This window comes from Rhizopus microsporus (genome assembly GCF_002708625.1).
Source record: "Rhizopus microsporus ATCC 52813 unplaced genomic scaffold scaffold_23, whole genome shotgun sequence".
NCBI lineage: Eukaryota > Fungi > Mucoromycota > Mucoromycetes > Mucorales > Rhizopodaceae > Rhizopus > Rhizopus microsporus.
Window position 1 is genome coordinate 256,132 of NW_019671938.1, and position 20,191 is coordinate 276,322.

The 20,191-nt window shown below is 37.5% G+C and overlaps 6 protein-coding genes across 6 annotated transcripts; 3 read left to right on the forward strand and 3 right to left on the reverse strand.

Annotated features, from left to right (window-relative positions):
• Positions 1–1,207: 1,207 nt before the first annotated feature.
• Positions 1,208–2,331, forward strand: RHIMIDRAFT_286402 (Pumilio1 in complex with Cyclinb reverse Rna; the record flags this gene model as incomplete). Its single annotated transcript, XM_023613379.1, has 3 exons — positions 1,208–1,792; positions 1,841–2,097; positions 2,145–2,331. The coding sequence occupies 3 exons, from the start codon at positions 1,208–1,210 to the stop codon at positions 2,329–2,331; spliced, it is 1,029 nt and encodes a 342-aa protein (XP_023462286.1).
• Positions 2,332–5,175: 2,844 nt separating this feature from the next.
• On the forward strand, positions 5,176–9,047 carry RHIMIDRAFT_241591 (uncharacterized protein; the record flags this gene model as incomplete). The annotated part of the gene is made up of 9 exons (XM_023609613.1): positions 5,176–5,832; positions 5,907–6,119; positions 6,166–6,480; positions 6,530–6,618; positions 6,664–6,781; positions 6,836–7,555; positions 7,618–8,190; positions 8,248–8,598; positions 8,649–9,047. 9 exons carry the CDS (start codon positions 5,176–5,178, stop codon positions 9,045–9,047), a joined length of 3,435 nt encoding a protein of 1,144 aa, XP_023462287.1.
• Positions 9,048–9,122: 75 nt separating this feature from the next.
• On the reverse strand, positions 9,123–11,275 carry RHIMIDRAFT_247734 (MFS general substrate transporter; the record flags this gene model as incomplete). The annotated part of the gene is made up of 10 exons (XM_023610441.1): positions 9,123–9,317; positions 9,371–9,510; positions 9,559–9,850; positions 9,903–10,376; positions 10,427–10,508; positions 10,563–10,719; positions 10,810–10,874; positions 10,925–10,961; positions 11,015–11,024; positions 11,066–11,275. The coding sequence occupies 10 exons, from the start codon at positions 11,273–11,275 to the stop codon at positions 9,123–9,125; spliced, it is 1,662 nt and encodes a 553-aa protein (XP_023462288.1).
• Positions 11,276–11,990: 715 nt separating this feature from the next.
• Positions 11,991–15,380, forward strand: RHIMIDRAFT_74460 (HSP70-domain-containing protein). The gene is made up of 12 exons (XM_023615639.1): positions 11,991–12,291; positions 12,340–12,597; positions 12,652–12,751; positions 12,805–13,163; positions 13,224–13,358; positions 13,409–13,491; positions 13,546–13,715; positions 13,768–14,073; positions 14,125–14,171; positions 14,231–14,403; positions 14,454–14,693; positions 14,744–15,380. The coding sequence occupies exons 1-12, from the start codon at positions 12,052–12,054 to the stop codon at positions 15,165–15,167; spliced, it is 2,535 nt and encodes an 844-aa protein (XP_023462289.1). The 5' UTR covers positions 11,991–12,051; the 3' UTR covers positions 15,168–15,380.
• On the reverse strand, positions 15,244–17,915 carry RHIMIDRAFT_241594 (WD40 repeat-like protein; the record flags this gene model as incomplete). The annotated part of the gene is made up of 13 exons (XM_023609614.1): positions 15,244–15,391; positions 15,439–15,554; positions 15,603–15,785; positions 15,840–16,025; positions 16,078–16,206; positions 16,254–16,642; positions 16,694–16,898; positions 16,944–17,075; positions 17,122–17,250; positions 17,305–17,411; positions 17,467–17,547; positions 17,605–17,718; positions 17,774–17,915. The coding sequence occupies 13 exons, from the start codon at positions 17,913–17,915 to the stop codon at positions 15,244–15,246; spliced, it is 2,061 nt and encodes a 686-aa protein (XP_023462290.1).
• A 36-nt stretch (positions 17,916–17,951) lies between these two features.
• On the reverse strand, positions 17,952–20,191 carry RHIMIDRAFT_316077 (uncharacterized protein). The gene is made up of 4 exons (XM_023615039.1): positions 20,174–20,191; positions 19,933–20,063; positions 18,115–19,868; positions 17,952–18,061 (listed from the first exon to the last, which is right to left on the reverse strand). Exons 2-4 carry the CDS (start codon positions 20,057–20,059, stop codon positions 18,035–18,037), a joined length of 1,908 nt encoding a protein of 635 aa, XP_023462291.1. The 5' UTR covers positions 20,060–20,063; positions 20,174–20,191; the 3' UTR covers positions 17,952–18,034.

Below are 20,191 nucleotides of genomic sequence, written 5' to 3' on the forward strand. Positions count from 1 at the left end.
AAGAAAGGAATTATAGCGCAATGTTGCCAAGTAATTCAATGTCTCCCAAACGGCCAACTATACAACAGCAGAAGCCTCGAAATCAGGTAAAAAATGAAAATAATGGGCTTTTATTATGATATTAACATTGATTAAAGCTTACTTCTGATTGTAAATGGTCAACTTTGTTCCATGACAATAGTAATGTTAACGATAACACTCCTCAAGAATTATCAAATGATGCACGTGATACACCTTCTGGACAAGGATTAGATCACTCTTGGATATGGAATAATCCTGGTGAAGGTAAAGTTTGTTTATATATATATATCATGTGAACCAGAATATATTAATAAGAGTGCATAGACGTATCTCGGCCTATCGATCCTATCCAACATCCCATGTATTCAAATATAAACAATAGTGCCGCTGATTTATTATTACCTCATCAACCTGTAAGTGATCATCTTGTGATATCAATGTACTCATATCCTTTTTTATATAGGAATTTCGTCGTAGTTCTTCTCTTTTCTCCCTGCAGCAAGGTTTACTCGCTGGTGGAGATGGTAACTTTTTTAATGATGCGAATTCAAATCCAGAATTAGCAACCACGAAGCCTATGCCTCATAGGAATGCCTTTCGAATATCTCCTTCTTTTGCACATGCAAGGGCGCGCTCTATACCACCACTGCATCGTGCTGCTAGCTTCAGCTATGATAATACGAATGAAGCCTACTTGACCAATTTCTTAACTGACAACGGTGATACGCGATCTACGAACCCTATGCATCAATTTCACCCTTCAGAAGGATATCCTGCCTATAAGCCTTCTTTTGGACTATCCAATAGTCCTCTTCCAGCTGCCAGTCACGGAAAACGTAGTGAAAGTTGGCATGAAGATGACACCTTATCATTGGCTTCCCTTAAGCTGCAGGATAACGGGCCGTTGTCTTCTCCTATTTCATATGATCCTTTTCAATTGACAAAAGAAGATATGGACCAAGAAAGAAAGCTTCGTTTGATGGAGATGCAACAAAAGACGCTACTTCTTAAACACCAACAGCAACAATTATTATTGGCTCAACAACTTTTGTTACAACAACAGCAGCAAACGAATGCACGCACGTTCAATAGCTCTAATACCTCCTCTTCATCTTCTTCATCCTCCAATCGTCAACAGCGTAATCATTACCCAAAAGCAGCAGCAGCACAGGATATGGCTTTTAACATGAGATCACCACTTTTGGAAGAATTTAGAAACTCAAAGCAAAAGAAGTATGAATTAAGGGATCTCGCTGGCCATATTGTAGAATTCAGTGGAGATCAACATGGGTCAAGGTTTATTCAGCAAAAGCTAGAGACTGCAAGCAGCGATGAAAAGGAAATGGTGTTTCAAGAGGTTCTGCCCAATGCTTTACAATTGATGACAGACGTGTTTGGAAACTATGTATTACAAAAATTCTTTGAACATGGTAATCAAGTTCACAAGACTATACTTGCAAAGCAAATGGAGGGTCACGTTCTATCATTATCATTACAAATGTATGGATGTCGAGTCGTCCAGAAGGCTTTAGAATATGTATTGACAGAGCAGCAAGCTACACTCGTGAAAGAGCTGGATGGTTGTGTGTTGAAATGTATCAAGGACCAAAATGGCAATCATGTCATTCAGAAGGCTATTGAACGAGTACCTGCTCAACATATACAGTTTATCATTGAAGCCTTTCATGGACAAGTATATCAACTTGCCACCCATCCTTATGGTTGTAGAGTGATCCAACGCATGTTTGAACATTGCACAGAGGAACAAACAGTAAGTCGTATAATTATTTATTACTGCTCTTCACTTACACGCTATTAGAAGTCTATTTTAAAGGAATTACACGGGTTTACAAATGCATTGATTCAAGATCAATATGGAAATTATGTCATTCAACATATATTGGAACGCGGAAAAGATCAAGACAAGACCAAGATTATGAAAAAGATATCAGGTCGTATTCTTTCTTTGAGCAAACACAAATTTGCAAGCAACGTTGTTGAAAAATGCTTTGAACATGGAACAGAAGTAGACAAGCAAAGCTTTATTGACGAAATAACCGAGTCTTCTTCAGACGGGTAAGATATCATTCTAGTTCTTTTAACTTTTGACCAACATCTTATAGACTTTGCCCACTCGTCATTATGATGAAGGATCAATATGCAAATTATGTAGTGCAAAGGATGTTGGATGTAGTCAATGATAAACAACGTAAAGTTTTGATTGAAAAGATTAGGCCTCACCTATATTCTTTAAAGAAATATACTTATGGAAAACATCTTATTCAAAGTATGATCATATACCAAGCATAGACCCAATCTAACATTTGTATTAGAAGTGGAAAGACTAGTAGCTATGCAAGAAGGTAATGCTGATGATACAGAGTGTCATTAGATTCATACTGTAAAAAGAAACGTCACCTTGTGGATCATGTATATAAGATAGACCCCCGTCTTTGTACCATAATGTATTGTTTTATGATTCTCTCCAACAGAAAAAAAAATGTATAAAGTTTGTCAGTGGTATAGGTTTTTTTTCTTTCCAGATGTAATATAAATAAACCAAATTATTCACCTTTCGTCACCTGATGAATCATAAATATAAGTGTCATTCAACACACACGATTCTTTCTTACATGATGTTGTAATACAAAAAGCGAATGAAGCAAAAATGGGATACATTAGTTGAATCAATTAACTGAGCTTGAACCGTGCTATTTGAGACGGGCCAAGGCGTTAGTTATTTCAGAATACCTGAGCAAGTCTTTCAAATAATAAAACTCATTAGCTGGTTGTCTCCTTTTACAGTTAAAACTAATACAAGTTCAACTAGAAAAAGTAATATGTTACCCTAACACGACTTACCATTGAGCTTTTAATATTCAAATAAAAAAAAAAACTGTATTGTATTGATTATAAGACACATACTTGCTTCGTTCCTCAACTTGAGAAACACGTTATCTATCTGTTCAATCTTTCTTTCTGTACCTTTTCTACAGGCAAGGGCAATGTTATCTGCTACAAATGGTACTTGAGGCGTAGCCTAACGCGTTCAATATGATGGTAATTTCTTGTTTCAGACAAGGATTCACTTGACATACAATGATCCGTCAGTGACAAAAGAGAGACCTAATGCACGATTTAGGATTCAAACTGCTGAAAAGATAAGTACTTACACGACACGAGTACCTGATAGGGGCCATTTTTTTTCCTCCTTGAGAAAGTGCGATATAGTCGAATGACAACAAATATATATATATATGTCTAATTCCTTCATTAATAACAAGAGCACGATTACAAACATGATTATTTATGTGAATAACGATCTTTTTTTGTCAACTTCTTTGTATCATTCATTCTTAAAGTAATCTCATAAGTATCTATTGGGTAAACATGACGTACGCTATATTCAATTCTATTTTGTAAATGGTACGTGTATACTTGCTGAAAAGCACTTGTATTGACATAGTTGCATTTTAGGGGAGCGTAATATTCACGCTACTATTCAGTGCTTAAATATGATGTCTAGAGTTGAACCTAATGTTAGTATAAGATCCGCTACACCTAAATTGAATGTGGTCAACGCAGTTTAAGTAACTTAGCTTCTTCATATATAAATGTTTATGCTATCGTCTCTTTTCTCTCTTTACTTTATTCCAAATAAAGATACACACAGTCTCATCGTACTTTTACTTTGTTTAAACCTATTCCAAAACGCAAGTACAACAGAGAGATTCAGTCTTAGAACAATCTAGTCTGGCCAAGAAGAAAAATCAAAAAGAAGGCAAAGTTTGCATTGGTGTTAAAGTCGATGTTAGAATCTGTTCAGAGTCTTTTGGTGGAAAAACAACTGGTTTAATCGATTTCGAATTTACCAACAGTACAAAGGATGACAAGTTTTACACTGACTACAGAAATATTTTACGAAAGACAAAACTATTGCTGATCGCTTCTACAAGAGTCCATACTTAAAGAAGAGATATAAATATAAGGTCTATATCTGTGCAAATCACTTGTGTAGAAGGTCAGATAAATGATTTACGTCTTGTGGATTATGGTTTGTATGTCTCTACCAAAGTAGGCTCCTTGCGACTTCCTACATCAGGAATTGATTTGAGAAAAGTTGAGCTCTTTTGGATCGATTTTATGATATGAAAGTAAGTGTTAATTCTTGAATTTTGTAGACTAAATTTTGATTACAGAATTCCACAAAGGTTCTGTCAACCTATATGCTGCCATGGAAAACGAAAAAGCTTCTGTCGAAAAATCAATGGATAGAAAACAGAAAAATAAACGTTCCCTGTACGACGACGATGCTACCAGTGCGGCTCTTGGTTTCCACCATCAGCAAAAAAAGACGCCGTTTACCATGTCATTTGGTCAAAATATCTCTTCTCCTACCATTATCATGGAATAAAAAATAATGATAGTTATGAATAATTCCATCATCCTCTACAACGTCAGCACAAGATGGAAGGAATTCTGACCCTCCGAGAATTAATAGAGTCGGACGACTGCATTTTCAAGTTAGATCTGAAGAAAGAATACGTTGCTGCCCCTATCCTTAGGGATTCTCATCCGTACTTGTCATTCCTTCATAAAGGTATTGTTTATCAGTACAAATCTCTACCTTTTGGGCTGAGCGTGGCGGCGTAATTTTTCTCAAAGTTGATGCGATTCGTTATCGAGCCTCTACGAAAACAGGAGATCAGAGCGGCCTATTATTTGTATGATATATGCATATTAGCCAAGACTGTGGAAGAAATGAAGAATAACGTACGACATATCCGAAATCATCTTCAGAAGCTTGGATTTATCATCTACAAATTCCGTTTCTCTGTCCAAAAAAGGAAAGCATAGCCCTCAATTTACAAATATGAAATTCACGTAGGTTCCCTAATCTCTCCTCCTTTAAAGAAAGTTTGTATTTTATTAATCATATTCTATATATCTTTATATTTAATACAGTATTCAAACATTGCACGACAAGAGTAAACCACTCTTTTTTCAAAATAAAAACATTGGCTAAACTTGCGCCATTTTTATACATGTGTGCGCAAAAGGTTCCTTGAAATCAGGAGGTTAAAAATAGGGTGCATGTTACAACTGTAGATCGAGTTTTTCCTTCTTTTCTTTTTCCTTTTTTTTTCTTATTAAATGGGTTACCCAGCTTCCAATATATCACGTTCGACTATTCGAAGAGGAACTGCCACAAACAACAAAAGGACGTCCAATAGATCCACAAGTCCTGCTCTTGTATATGATTATGCACTACGCTGTGCCTTTATTGTCTGGTTTGAACAGGCAAAAATGAAAGGCAAGAAGCGTCATTCGTTTTATATGGCCTTGGTAGAAGCTGGAAGAAAAGATAGACTACAGCCAGAAGTGATAAGAAGCTTGAGTCATAAACTAGAGACTATTTATGCTGAACGTGACATATCGAGACCCGAATACTTGAACACAACATTTCGTGCGGTATGTAAATCATTCAAGGACAAATTAAACGAATCTCGGTGCAAGTCGATAAGTGACTTGGCAGACATGTTAATGCATATATACGACACCAAAGAATTTCATGCTGTCATCGTAGATATCATCGTACAAACAGTTCAAGAAGTGACGCCCCATGTCGTTGCACAGGACCTACTCGAGAAGCTATCTGTCAAAACAACTCAAAATAAGAGAACAAGTGCAGTTGACATGTATTCCATCGAGAGTTTTCCAATGGTTAATCACGTCAAGGAATTGTTTAGAGTGCAAGAAAAAGAGCATCAAAGCAAGCTGAATGAATTAGCTGTCATCTGCACAAAGACGGTATATAGCCAAACATTGGGCTTCAATCTATACTTGCAAAAAAAAAAAAAGAAAGGCTGAAATGAATAGATTAGGCTTTATTGCGTGACTTGAAGCAAGCTATCCATAGTATACATATAAATCAGTCATGGGTCAAGAAGGATGATTTTGAAATTGTTGGAGCGTACGAGCAATGGCAAAAGATGGAAATAAAACAACTTACCGAAAGAATGAATACGATTATCCAAATGTATCCAGATATATCGCTTGGTTCCTTACAGACAGATAATGAAGGCATATCCGATTTTGTAAGCATACACTATATTTTTAAAAGGTTGCTTATACTCTCAGTAGCATGATGACCACTTTACCTTTATACCCAAGTATCCAAAGGATTATTTCCGTTATCTGATTAATGCCTGTATTGACTATAACAGAACTTATAACATTCGACCATCCCATTTACTTTCGGAAGAGTCTGAAGATTTGCTCAAAGAGTGCTGGAAGACATGGAGATTATCTTGGCCGTTTCGGGCTGCCATTTATTTAAACTCTGTCAAGGCAATGCTTCCGAATCACAATATTGGTATAGACCAAGTAAAGGAATCTATAAAGACACTTGAACGAGTTGTAAAAGATCATCCAATCGAGCTTTGGGCAACATCAGATGTAAATTTTATAAAACCAATACACACATGAAGGCTCATCATCATAGTAGTCTAGTTTTGTCAAGCGCGTACTGATTGGTTTAAACAATGCTTTAATGCATGAACTAGCAAACGAGCTAATTGAGTATTGGAATATTAGGTATATAAATATGAAAACACACGTACTTCTTACACCCCTTATTAGTCATATATTGGTTGACGATATGATAAACTTACTAGATCGAGTGGCTGCTATTAATGCATCCATAGGCAACGACTACAACCAATCAAATGATATATTGCAACTAGAACAAACTATCAAGGTGAGTTTATTCTTATAGAATAGAGTCAAGCATCTTGATATTTCTATACAAAAGGGAGCGGCGATTGAACGATGGGCATATATCGAAAAATCAGCCAAGCGTCCAGACAACGACTTGCAAACACTCGTTTCAATGACTAGGATGTTGAATGAAGAGTTCACCTCACTTATTGATAAAAGAATCGATCACATCAAAGTGGTTGGTTCTCCACCATTCCTAAGCATCATCATGGAAGGACAATTACCCTACTTTGCTTTGGAGATGGAGAACTGGCTAAACTCTCCTTGCTCAAGAACTAGCTCGCTTGAGGATGTCCTTGAACTTTACCGAGAGATATTGAAGCTTAACAACACGTGTTCCGCATATAGACTGAGAGACAAGATAATAAAGGTAGACTCTTGGTTCCTTTGTCATGTCAAACGCTGGTTAAATAGCATCAAGGAGTCTTCTATTCACTGGGTTGAACGCGCCACAAGTACCGATTTTGCCATGGATGACCTCTTCTGCATCTTTCATAACGCGATCAAGTTTATAAATGACTTGCAATGGCCAGACTACCTCCAGTACTGCATGTTTATTACATGTTTATCAAAGATCAACAGTGAAGCGATATGCAGCTATTGCAAAATGATCGAGATGCAAATGAAATCAACGTTATCCATGGAAGAAACGGAACGACTAGCCATATCAGAGACGTCTATTTTTGGCATGGCAAAGCATCATTTGTTGGGTGACAAGACGCTATCAAGGGGCCCCTTACATGTTCATTCAGAGGTAATTTTTACATAAAACACACAAGTGTCCCCTAAAAACAACTCACATAAAAAAATGATAAGCTCTGTGTTAAATTAAACCAAATAGAAACTGCTCGTAAAAGACTAGACGAGCTGTATCAGTCCATGGACGGAGGTAAACTGGCACAGTACATGAGAGCCACTATGTCAGAAGAGCATCATACATCCCAGACAAGTCAGTACTCTATAAAAGTCATTCGTGCAGAGAATCTACAGCCTATGAATCGAAATGGCTTGAGTAATCCATATGTGACGCTTGAGATCGATAACCAGTGTATGCTTAAAACGAATACCGTCAGTAACTCACTTAATCCTTGGTGGGATCAGGAATTTACAATAGCAACAAAGAACGGAGTGGATGTTTTGGCTATTGTACATAGCGAAGGTATCTTGGCAGCCGATGATGAATGCGGAAGTGTTTGGTTCAAGCTCTCTCAGGAGTTGTTTGGAGACTTTCAAGTTCATGAACTCAACTTGTCGTTATCTCCTCAAGGACAGCTCATGCTCAGAGTAAGTATGGATGGCGAGAAAAACGATATTCAATTCTGGTTTGGAAAATCCTTTCGTGCTCTTAAACAGTCTGGGAATGATATAGCTGAATATATGGTCAATCAGGTAAAGGCACGTTCATATTTTACTTGTAAATGCTCACCCCTCCCGTTTTGGATATAGATGGCGCCTTATATCCAACAATACTTATCACGACAAGTGTTAAGTACGCTTTTAAAGAAAGAAAAAAGCATATTCCTGGCATTTAGTCGAGCGCCTTTAAAGAATACAATGGGACCCACTATTCATGAATGCGAAAACGTCATCGTACCTCTCATCAGCTACTTGGAAAGCAATCTAAAGATATTCTTTGATAACTTATCCGACTCAAATATGCAATCTGTCGCTCTCAAATTATGGAAACAGATCCTTTCCTGTCTAGAGAGCATACTTTTACCACCACTCTCTGAGCATATCTCAGATATACCACCCTTGGATATCTATGAGCTTAATGTTGTCTTTAAATGGTTAGAGGTAATCCTATTTAAGCATAATAAAGTATATGCTTCTTATTGTTTTATTAGCTCTTGAAAGTTTTGTTTAATGGCGGAGAAGACGGAGATGGAATAGCTCTAGAAAGCTTAGAATGCCAGGAATACTATGCGCTTTTGTCCTTAAACACGTTTTATCAATTAAGTACAGAACATCTGATACAACTTTGTCAGGCGGCAAAAAGAGCGAGTGATATCGTCACTATGGAAACAAATAAAAGCAGCAGTCGTAGTAAATCAATCTATCGTTCAAAGAGCACAATCGATAATACAACAAGGCATGACATGATCAATTTGGATGTGCTATCCATGGAGGCTGTCTTACGCTTACTACGAATGAGACATCAAAAGCCTGCGATCGAATACCTGCATGAAGAATTCGAAAAGCGTAATGACTCAGGATATCAGAATGACAGAATGGTTATACTGTAATAATTATTGGCTTATATGCGAAATAAATGACTTGTTTATAAAACATGATGATCATTTTTTTATTGTATAACTGAATTATTTTTTAACCTTTGTTGCAAGGTCGTAACGCTCAATAAACAATGAGCTAATTAATGCAAGGAAGGCAATACATATACAAGCATAGCATGTATAACGGTATGCTACTTGATAGGAATCAATAACAATAGTTACGATATCAGCAGGCAATAAGTCACGGACTTCTGTCATGGATTTACGAGCAATTTCAATATACTACACGTACGAATAGGATCAGTATTTAAAAGGAATTCGTAAGTTAACCTTACCATTTCAGCATTTGGACCATGAATCTTTTCAACCAAGATATTTTTTACTACACCTTGGAAAATGGCAGAAGTAGCAGAGATACCAAAGACACCACCAATTGAACGGAACAAGTACGACATGGAGGTGATGGTTGCCATTTCTTTTTAAATTAGGTTAGTCTTGTCAAGGTCTGTACTACTAAACCTACCTGTGGCTTCAACGGATGAATGCATTGCGATCAATACCAAAACGAGTATAGAACCGAGGGCAAGGCCATCTGTGATTGGATAAAGGATGTAAAGGATACGTGGGGTATTGGCCGACCATGTACTATAAGCAATCATGGAGATAACCAGTAAACAAGCTGCAGCAATGGTAAGTTTCTTATATTCGCCTGTTCGTGACATATAAACACCGGCCATAACAGAACCAAAGGGAGCTGCTGCTGCTCTTGATAGAGAGAATAAACCGGTGGTAGATGGACTATAGCCTAGAATCGCCTAGATTACATGATTAGAATTCAATAATACAGATACACGGAAAGCATTTTACTTGAAAGTATAAAGGGTTAAGGTACATCATGGCCATGCCACACATGAGAGTCCAAAAGTTTGTCATGGAGCTTGCCAAAGGTGTACGACTGGAAATGATCTTCCAGGGCATAATAGGATTGAGAGCAACCTTGGCTTCGATAAAACAGAAGAGGATGGATAAGATAATGGAAGCAATAATACATCCAACGACCAACGAATCAGACCATGGTCTGATGTTTCCACCTAAAGATGTTGCAATAACAAATGCAATGACTGCCAAAACAATGGTAGTAGCACCAAGGTAATCAATCTTTTTCAACTTGTCTGAGAATCGTTCTGTTTGTTGGTTTTCGTCCAAGTTATAGTTTGTCAAAAGATTGCTTGATACATACAAGGTAACCAAGAGGAAAGGTAAATTGATGTAGAAACAAAAGCGCCATCCAAAGGTGTCAGTAAGGAGTCCACCCAGCGGAGCTCCGACGACAGATCCAACCTAAAAAGATATAAATACAAAGAAAAAAAATCATGCCTATATTTACTTACAGCGTATGCGATATTACCATATGCTTGGAATTTTCCTCTTTCTCTCAAGGGAACCAAGTCCGCGCAGATGACAGTAGTCATACTACATAAAAAAAACTAAATGACTGAAACGATGGCAAATCCAGGAATATCTTACCAATTTATGCCTCCGCCACCGATGCCAGCAATAGCGCGAGCAATAACTAAATACCAAAGACTTGTCGCTGTACCGCAGAGAAGAGATCCAATGAAGAATACGACACTAGCAAATAATACAGCAGACTTTCGACCAAATACATCCGAGATTCGGCCATCTAGGTATTAAATTAGGAAAGCCGCCACTTTAATATACTTTTTGTTTGCTCGTGCACGTTAGGTTACACAATTGCGGTTGTTAAACTTACATAAGGGTTGAAGGGCAGTGTAGCTAAGCATGTATGAGGTTGCAATCCATACAATCTCGTTTGATCTAAAGGATGAATAAATATATTAAGCCATAGAGAGGGAGACCTCTTTTACCTTTTGAATTCAGTACCAATTTGTGGATAAATAGAGGCTACAATGGATGAATCCAATGAAGACAACACAACTGCTGTCCAGAGGCTAAACCATTTAAAGTCTGTGTAAGGATATACTTAAGCTATTCAATACTTTTTTTACTTGCCCAAAGAGAATTGTATATAAAGATGCGTTATTCAGTCTCTTCCTTAGTGTTTCATCTTCCGAACTGGGTAATGTTGGTGTATTTGAGTTGCTGGAGGATGAAGAATTTGAAGTAATGATGGTAATTGTCTCTTCACGATTAGAGTCGCCATTTGATCTATAATTTGGACTATCCTGGCTCAATAATGGTGATGTTTCTTGAGCCATCTTGTAGCGAAATATGGGTGCGCAAGGAAAGAAAAGAAAAGAAAAAAAGAAAACGACAAAGACAAATGCTTTTAAATTATTATTTTTATTGTACAACTCAGGGTCCGTAACTCATTGTGTTACTCGCAAGTCAGACTATATTCATCGAATTGAACTGTGATGGCAAGTATTAGCAATGGACGTGTACATTTCATAAAAGAAGTATAATTTGTGAGTAGATTTGGCCGTGACAAACACATATACTTTATGATTCGTAGTTGATTGCGATATAATGTCACAAGAGACAAACGTTTCCTTCTTAAGCCTTCAATTGCTTTTTTTTTTAATGGAAAGGAGTGAAAGCGTCCTTGTTAAAACTGAGTTGAAAGTGCTGGGTTGTAAATAGCAGATAGTGACTGTATGCTTGCCTATCGATTAATGGGCCATAATGTAAAGGTATTCCTCCTGTAATGGTTCAAATGGTATTACGCACTATATTAAATAATGTATCTTAACAATTATTTTTCTGTTTAACTCGCCCTACAAGCTTCTATGGAAATCAAAGCGCCACGTTTAGAGCTTATTCTAGTAAGTTTTATGCTCCTGTATTTTTATGCCACGAAATGCTCACATACGAAAGGGCAGTGTAACCATTTGAAATATGAACTCAACTGTAAATTTGCCCAATTGCAGCTGGACAAGTTCGCTTTAAACCATTTTTAATTAAATTTATCAACTAATACACTCTCTTCTTTCTTCTTTTTTATTATTAAAGAAAAGGACGCAAACAAACAAGTATGCAATCTCGTTGGCTGTGTTTATTCTTTTGCACAGTGTTGCTACTTTGGACTATTTTACCGTCAGTCAATGCAGCTGTCATGTCAATTGACTATGGTACAGAATGGTTTAAAGTAGGACTGATAAAACCAGGCATGCCCTTGGATGTCGTTTTAAACAAAGACTCTAAAAGAAAGACTCAATCTGTTGTAACTATACGTAACAACGAACGTGTCTATGGCACTGATGCTATTAGCTTGGTAAGATTAAACTGCTTCAATTAAAATAGTCAACTTATTTCTCTTTAGGCTGGAAGATTCCCTCACTTAACTTATATGAACCTCAAGAGTATTATTGGAAAAAATTATAACGATCCTCTTGTTGAAGAATATAAAAATCGACATGTCAACAAAATGATTGCAGACAAAGAAAGAAATATGCCAATTTTCGTTCATAACGAGACTGTTCAATTATCAGTGGAGGAACTTATTGCTTATCAGTTTCAAAATGCCAGAGAACAGGCATCAGTTACAGCAGGTGAAAATGTGAAGGATGTGGTGATAACTGTAAGTATAATATGTGTGTTTTTCTTTCTGGAACTTACATTTTATATATACAAGGTTACACCATTCGCAAACCAATATGAACGTCAAGCCATTTTGGATGCAGCTGAGCTTGCAGGATTGAATGTGTTGTCCTTAATGCACGATGAAACTGCTGGTAAAATAGCAACTAATGTCCTTCATACTAATCCTTATTCTCGGCATATATAGTTGCCCTCAATTTCGCTGTCAATCATGATTTGGGTAAAGATCCTGAAAACCATGTATTCTATGATATGGGAGCAGGATCTACTGTCGCCTCCATCGTCACATTCTCAGAAGCAGTCGATAGCAAGACAAAGAAAAGCGCGCCTCAATTAGAAGTTAAAGGCGTTGGCTTTGACCGTACCTTAGGTGGCCATGAGATCGATGTCAGACTACAACAATTCTTGGCTGAAGGCTTTATGAGATTATACCAAGGAAAAGTAAAGTCGGATATCAAGCAATCCCATGGATCTATGACTAGGCTCTTAAAGGAAGCAAACAGAGTGAAACAGATTTTGAGCGCAAATACGGAAACCTTTGCTTCAGTAAGTAATATATGCTTTTTTTTTTTCCTGAAACGTATGAATATCTTACTGTGATCATAGGTTGAAAGCCTTCATGAAGGCATTGATTTTAAAATGAAAGTAACCAGAGCAGAACTGGAAAACATTTCCAAGGATTTGATCGCTCGTGTCAAGGTTCCTCTTCAGACGGCTCTATTGGCTGCAAACATGACCATGGTAAAATATGAAGTCGTTGACACCACACGTTGCTTACTATTGATATTTAGGATGATATTAAGTCCGTTATTCTCGTCGGTGGCGGTGTTCGTGTACCTGCTGTACAAAGTCAATTGAATGACTTTGTGGGATCGTGAGTATTTTATATATTTTTACAATATATTCCTAATCCTCTCTTTTTACGCAGTCAAAAAATAGCCAAAAACGTCAATGGTGATGAAGCTGCTGTTCTAGGCGCTGCATTCCGTGGCGCCACTCTCAGTAATCAATTTAGACTGAACAAACAGATCAATATTAAAGACATTATTGTTTATCCAATTGATATTGTGTATACACCTGAAAACAATGGAAAAGAAGGTGATGATACACTATGATTCATCCCATAGGGATGCTAACTGTTATTCTTTAGCCACTCAGCCTGTCAGTACGACTCTTTATAACAAATTTGGCAGCATTGCAACCCAAAAGATCATGACGTTTAACCGTAATACCGACTTTGACTTTGATATCGAGTACGGAAAGGATGCTGATGCTGGAATGAGAAAATTAGCCCAAGTACAAATAAGCGGCTTAACAGCAGCCATGGAAAAGCACAAGGATGACATCAAGGCTTCAGAACATCCTCCTAGAGTACGAGTAACATTTGACCTGTCTGACTCAGGTATACTTTCTGTTTCTGAAGCTATCCTTAGCGTAGAAAAGCCAACATTTAAAGGTAAATAGAACCATTTGTAACCAATAATCGTGCTTATATTGATTGCCAAAGATAAAGTTAAGTCATTTTTTGGAGTCAAGGATACGAAGGAGGATGAGGCAAAGGTATACAAAGATACGCTTGCCTTAAACAAGTTATTAACAGGTGTAACTTTTAGAAAAATGACACAGAGCAAGAAAAGTCTCGACAAAACGAAACTGAAGCTGCTGTTAACAAGACAACTACCGAAGAAAACAAGATCTCTGTCGTAAAGGTTCCGTTAACGATTCATTACAACCCTGTGGAAATCATTCCACTGCCCACAAACGAAAAGGCAATTGCAAAGAAGAGGTATGAAAGAAAAGAGTGAAAAAGAACAAAAATACTTACTTTGCATATAGAATTCAAGAACTTGATTTCATGGATAAGCAAAAGAAGCTTCGTGAGGAAGCTCGTAATGCTTTAGAAGGCTTTGTTTATCGTGTTCAAGACTTTTTATATGACGATACTGTACAGATTGTAGCTACAGAAGATGAGATTGAAAAGTTTAGAGAAAAGCTTTCAGAGACATCAGACTGGCTTTATGATGAAGGAGAACAAGCAGATACACAAGTTTATAATACCAAGCTAAGAGAACTTCAGTAAGTTTATTTCCAGTGCAAAGAGATGTATCTAATCCTTTTTTTAAAAGATCTATTGAAAAACCTATTCAATACCGCTTTAAAGAATATAATGAACGTTCAAAGAACATTGATCGTCTTACATCTGCTATTAAGCTGGTCAGAGACTTTGTTGCTAGTATCCACAATCAACCCGAAGAGGATCGTTATCACACCGAAGAAGAATTACAAAGTGTTTTATTGACTGCTAATACAGTAGAAGAATGGATGAACGAGCAAATTGAAGCTCAAAACAAACAAAACGAGACACAAGACCCTATTATTACTACAGCAAAAGTCTTGGAAAAGAAAAAGCTTCTTGACGATGAATTTGTAAAGTTGCTTGCAAAGAAAAAGCCCAAAAATAAAAAGGAATCACCACCAAAGAATAAAACAGATGAGGAAAGCAAGGAAGAAGAAAAGCCCTCGGAAGAGCATAAGCATGACGAGCTTTAATCACTGTATAAAACAATAGAATTCAATATAAAAATAAATAAATACCAATTCATTGTCTTTGATTATTTACAATAAACTATAATGACAGTGGCTGCAATACGCATGCATGGCCGCAGCCAGTTGCACATAGTTTCTCTGTAGCAAACCATCCTCGCATATGAGCAAGATGACCGCCGTGGTTACAGCCTTGACACCATACATAAAGGCCTTTGACTGTCTGGTGACTATGTGATTGCTTTAGAATATAGCAAATAGATACAAATGCTCTTACCAAATAGTACAAGGGTTTAATAGTCTATGACACTTGTCACAGGCCCATGCCCCGTTACTTGTACCTTGTACTAGCTTGAAGCATGTATTACATGCAACATTGATTGTTGTAGCATTCTATTATTCATCAGTCTTGCTTTAATATATTGTTGTAATTTACAATACCTCATTACGTTCCCTCACATTCTGGACTTTGCATGCCTTGATAATAGCTGTAGCCGTAGACCAGAGTTTGAATCTATGTAAAAGGTCTATATATGCTGTAAACCAATCTTCTAGGCGGTTTTCATCTATATCTAAATACTTTTCCAATACTAGATACAAAGTAACGCACATTTGGACATCGCCCTAATAAACTGTAAAAATTCGTGATACATTGGGTATATTCTTGTATAGAGTTACCTGCTCTGTATAATAGTTGAATAACTCCATCACTGTAGCATCATGCTGCCAAGGGGTTTGTGGACTGAACTGTACTTGTGTTTGTGACAATGTGGTATTTAAGCTGTCTGTATATCCCGATGACTGTGATAGCTGCTCATAGCTGTCTATGCTGCCTTGTACTTCATTATGTTGCCTTTCCTCTTTCTTGATGATGTTATTAGAGAAAAAAATATACTACTCCTCACTTGTCACTTACTATTTTGGCTTCTTCTATGCTTTCCGCATCCAGTTGCTCGTTTTCTACATCTTTCTCTTGTTCGTTATAAAGTAAAGCTATAATTCTCCATGTTTGTGAAGTACGATAGCGCCCCATTTTCCATGCCAGCTAATTCAATGAGTTACTAATCCGTTGTAAAACAACTGTATTATTACCTCTGCATTTTGATCACAGGCAAATGCAACATTGTCACTTGATATAATGTATTTTTCAGCAAATATACAGAATGCCTTGAAATCAAACAAAGGCATATGAGCGATGCCACAACTCTGAGGAGGAATATATTGAATCACTTCCTCATCAAAAGAGGTTCTCACCCCAAGCTTCTTCCAATTCTTTGGTGCTTTTGGAATAAGTGACTCATCAACAAAGGACGATCTTTCACTTCTATCGATAGTAAATGCAATATCGCCATGGACATTCCAGCCCATTCCGTTTCTCTTTAACAAATCCACAGGCTGATATGCACGTTTAATATTTTGCTTGATGAACCATTTATCCTTAGATACGGACAATAACTCATCAGAATTTGACCATAGAAAGCCTATCAATACTATGAGCAAGCCCTTTTCTTTATTTTTTTCTGGTATTTTACCTGTTGGGGTTGTATCATGCTCATCAAAGACATATTTTGCGATGTGAGGTCTTCTAATATCCCAAATATGAATTCGATTGTCAGTAAGGAGTGCACATGAAGCTATCTCATCTTCGTAGCCCGGTCTCCATTGGATCCGTGAGACAGAGGCTACTGTTCTAATGGTATATAAAGGACGTCTATTGTCTGTTGACATGTCCCACACCTAGAACCGTTTTATAAATCTGTTGTAAAAGCACACATATACTACCTTTATTGTCCTATCTCTTCCTCCACTTGCAACCAATTTCCCACCAGAGTGCCAATCAACTGTTAGACAAGGGCCATTATGAGCGTTTAGTTTGCGATCGTATAATGCTTTAGGGTTTCTTATGTCCCATTTCTAGTGTCTATGTTAGACTATATAAATATACTCAAGGACAATATACCTGAATTGTTCCTGTTTCGAAAGCAGCTGCAAACTCATAAATATTGACTGGATTAAATTGAACATCTCGTACGGACTCTGATTTCCCTTCAAACCGATATCTTGCACTGTTTCTGGAATCACGAAAATCCTATATTCTTACAAGTTGACAAGAAAACCCAATATACATATATTCACTACTTACCCAGCATTTCATCATTCCATCTTGTGAAGCACTGAGTAATATATTTCCATTATCAGGTTGAAAGGATATTCTATTGACAGCACGAGAATGCTCGGTGATGACACGCTCTTTTTTTGTATATAAGGTTTTATATATATATATATATATCGAGTCATCACATACCTGATTTACGACCTACTTTATGTAGATCCCATAATATGATGGCACCGTTTGTTGCTGCTGTAGCTACTTTATACTTTGTAGCTTTGTGTTTATGTGTAAATAACCGGTCTTTCATAATTTTTTTTTTTTTGTGTTTACCATTGTTTCCCCATTTGACATCATTGCTACTATAATTCAAATTCAATTGACTGCCTGCACGTAGATTAAGTGTTTCCACCACTCTTGTCTTGCTGAATGAAAGAACCTTCAAAACTTTAAGGTAAGCAAGTAAGTTCTCCATCAACATGTTGGCAAAGTATGCTCTTACTTTCTCTTCCAGCAACAACAACAGCGTTACCCTCTGGAGACATACTTATTGCATTAATGGCGCCTGATAAACGCTCACGTATGATGGGCTCATCTTGATCAAAGGAGCGATCGACACGATTCGGATGACCATTCAATGGCATAATAAACAATTAGAAAAAAAAAAAAAAAGAGATAAAAAATAGATTGTGTGGCTGCAAATCAGCAAGCTCTTGACTTCCCCCTCTCCTTCTTTCTTCTCTCTCTCTTTTTATTTAAAGTCTTAATTCTTTTCTTTCTTGATCTTTGGCTAAAAAAAAAAACAATGATTAGATACAACGTATTATTTGGTCGTTAACTCACATTTTGATGATGAGGAACAGAGTAAGTAGCACCTTCTGTTTTCTGGAGGATACTTGAGTTTCTAAAGTCCTTGATTGTTTTATATTTCTCCAATAATTGCTTCATACGAGGATTGAATTTTAGCTTCTTCTTATCTTTGCGATAATGATTGTAGGCCCAGAATTTCTCTAATCCATACAAAGAGCCATGGTCATAGTCTTCCAGGGTAAGTTGCTCGAAATCAAGAAATACGTCAGGACGATAACGACGTTCAAGTCCATAAGAGTAGAAACGGAACAAACATTCCAGGCCATAACGATAGCCTTGGTTGGCGTCTTCAATGGACAATCGCTTAAATTCGTTATACATGCGGTTATTGAAGTGATCACGCAAGAAGTGCGACCAGAAACGATAAAGGGTATTCATTTCATGCGACTGGCCAACACCTAACTGCTTGCGCTCCTTTAATGCTTTAGCGTGGTACTTGTGGTATTTGTGCTGAACGAATTTATCGCGTAAAAGCTCATGGCTTGGGTGTTGGAAGCTTCCAAAGGAGTGAGCCATGTTACTTTCTAAGGAGGTGGACAGGGCAGGTGATTTTCCAAGACTGGTTGACAAGAGACCATCGCCAGAAGGATGGTAAGGCTGATCACTCAACACCCAACCGACATGAGCTTCTTTATGAATAGGGGCATTGGCAGGAAGAGACTCGGGTTGAACAGGATAAAAGCGAGTGGGTTTAGCGTCCTCTTTTTGTTTTTTGAAATGTTCAGGGTCCAGTGTTCCAATCTTTGACTGAGAAACTTGGGTTTTACGTCCAACGCCGGTTTCATACTGATACAATCCCTCATTGATCATGTCCAGTATGTCATCGTTCATCTTTGCGCGGTCAAAATGCTGGTGTGTGCGATCTCTCTTGTGCTGAGTGACAATCATGATGCGTGCTACTTTATCATCATCAAATTCATCGTCCTCTTCCTCCTCGTCAGAGATGTAGTACTTTTTAATCGTGTTGGGTCTGCTGCCATCAATCCACTCTTCGTCTTCAAAGTCAAACAGGTCTTCTTCATGGTCCTCTTTCTGAGGCTTTTCTTGGATTGACTTTCTACGTGCCTCAGGTTGGATGGATTTTCTACGTACCTCAGGTTGAGGATTGCTTTGTGCCTTTGTCGTTTTCTTTTCAGGTAGAATCCACATCTCCCAGCCTTCTTTTCTACGCAACATGGTAGCATCTTGATTCATTTCCAACAATTCTGAAAGCTGTAAGGAAGCACGGACCAAGTCCATGTCGACTGTTAGGTTTTTTATTCTGTTGAAACCAGCGACCAAGCTGATGGGTACATAACCCTCAGTATTCATTTGGTTCCTTAAATACAAATCTTTACAAAGGTTGTCAATGCTAAAGTAGTATTCGATTTGCTGCAAGATGTATGATTTGAGCGTGTCTGCGTCTTGATAAGGCTTAAAGGACCGTCTGAAGCCTATATCTGCACGACCTCTTCCTCGGCCAGGTCGCCTACTGCCACCACGAAGTGCATATGAGCGATTAAATTGAATATCAGGCACGGAATTTTCGTTCTTGTCCTGTGACACGTCCTTCCGATCCTGTTGTCTTAACTTTTTATCATTTTTATCACGTTTGGGAAGACTTGAATGAATGATGGTAGGCGTGAGTGGTTTCCATTGTCCTTTACTAATTGATTTTGTTGATATTGATTTTTCAGGAACCACTTCTTGTTGTTTGAGTGCTTCTACTGGAGCAGGCCATGCATCATCTATTTTGCTCTAAATATCATTATATAGATTCACAGGACATGTTTATACTATCTATGTTATTACCATTCACCACACTTGTCTGAGGGGTGTTCAACTTGTTGACTTGCCATACGTTGACAGCAGGGATAGGTGCAGGCACTTTCTTAGGTTCCGTCTCAGAATGGACCGACTCTGTTACCAAGGTAACCATATTTTTTTTTTTTTTTGCAAGTAAAAAGAAAGAGGGGAAAAAGTGTGGTGGGCCCTTTTTAAGCTTTTTTTTTCTCAAACCTGGTTCAAAATTTTTCGTGTGTGTGTGTGTATGTTTTTTTTTTTTTTTTTT

What these genes read in the sequence shown, in the direction of transcription:
- RHIMIDRAFT_74460 (XM_023615639.1), top strand. Translation starts at nt 12,052, where the DNA reads ATGCAATCTCGTTGGCTGTGTTTATTCTTTTGCACAGTGTTGCTACTT. An exon ending in AGGATACGAAGGAGGATGAG is followed by an intron (nt 14,172 to 14,230) that starts GCAAAGGTATAC and finishes TGTAACTTTTAG; the next exon opens with AAAAATGACACAGAGCAAGA. An exon ending in ACCAAGCTAAGAGAACTTCA is followed by an intron (nt 14,694 to 14,743) that starts GTAAGTTTATTT and finishes TTTTTTTAAAAG; the next exon opens with ATCTATTGAAAAACCTATTC.
- RHIMIDRAFT_316077 (XM_023615039.1), bottom strand. Translation starts at nt 20,059, where the DNA reads ATGGTTACCTTGGTAACAGAGTCGGTCCATTCTGAGACGGAACCTAAG. An exon ending in TCAGACAAGTGTGGTGAATG is followed by an intron (nt 19,869 to 19,932) that starts GTAATAACATAG and finishes AGAGCAAAATAG; the next exon opens with ATGATGCATGGCCTGCTCCA. An exon ending in CTGTTCCTCATCATCAAAAT is followed by an intron (nt 18,062 to 18,114) that starts GTGAGTTAACGA and finishes TTTTTTTTTTAG; the next exon opens with CCAAAGATCAAGAAAGAAAA.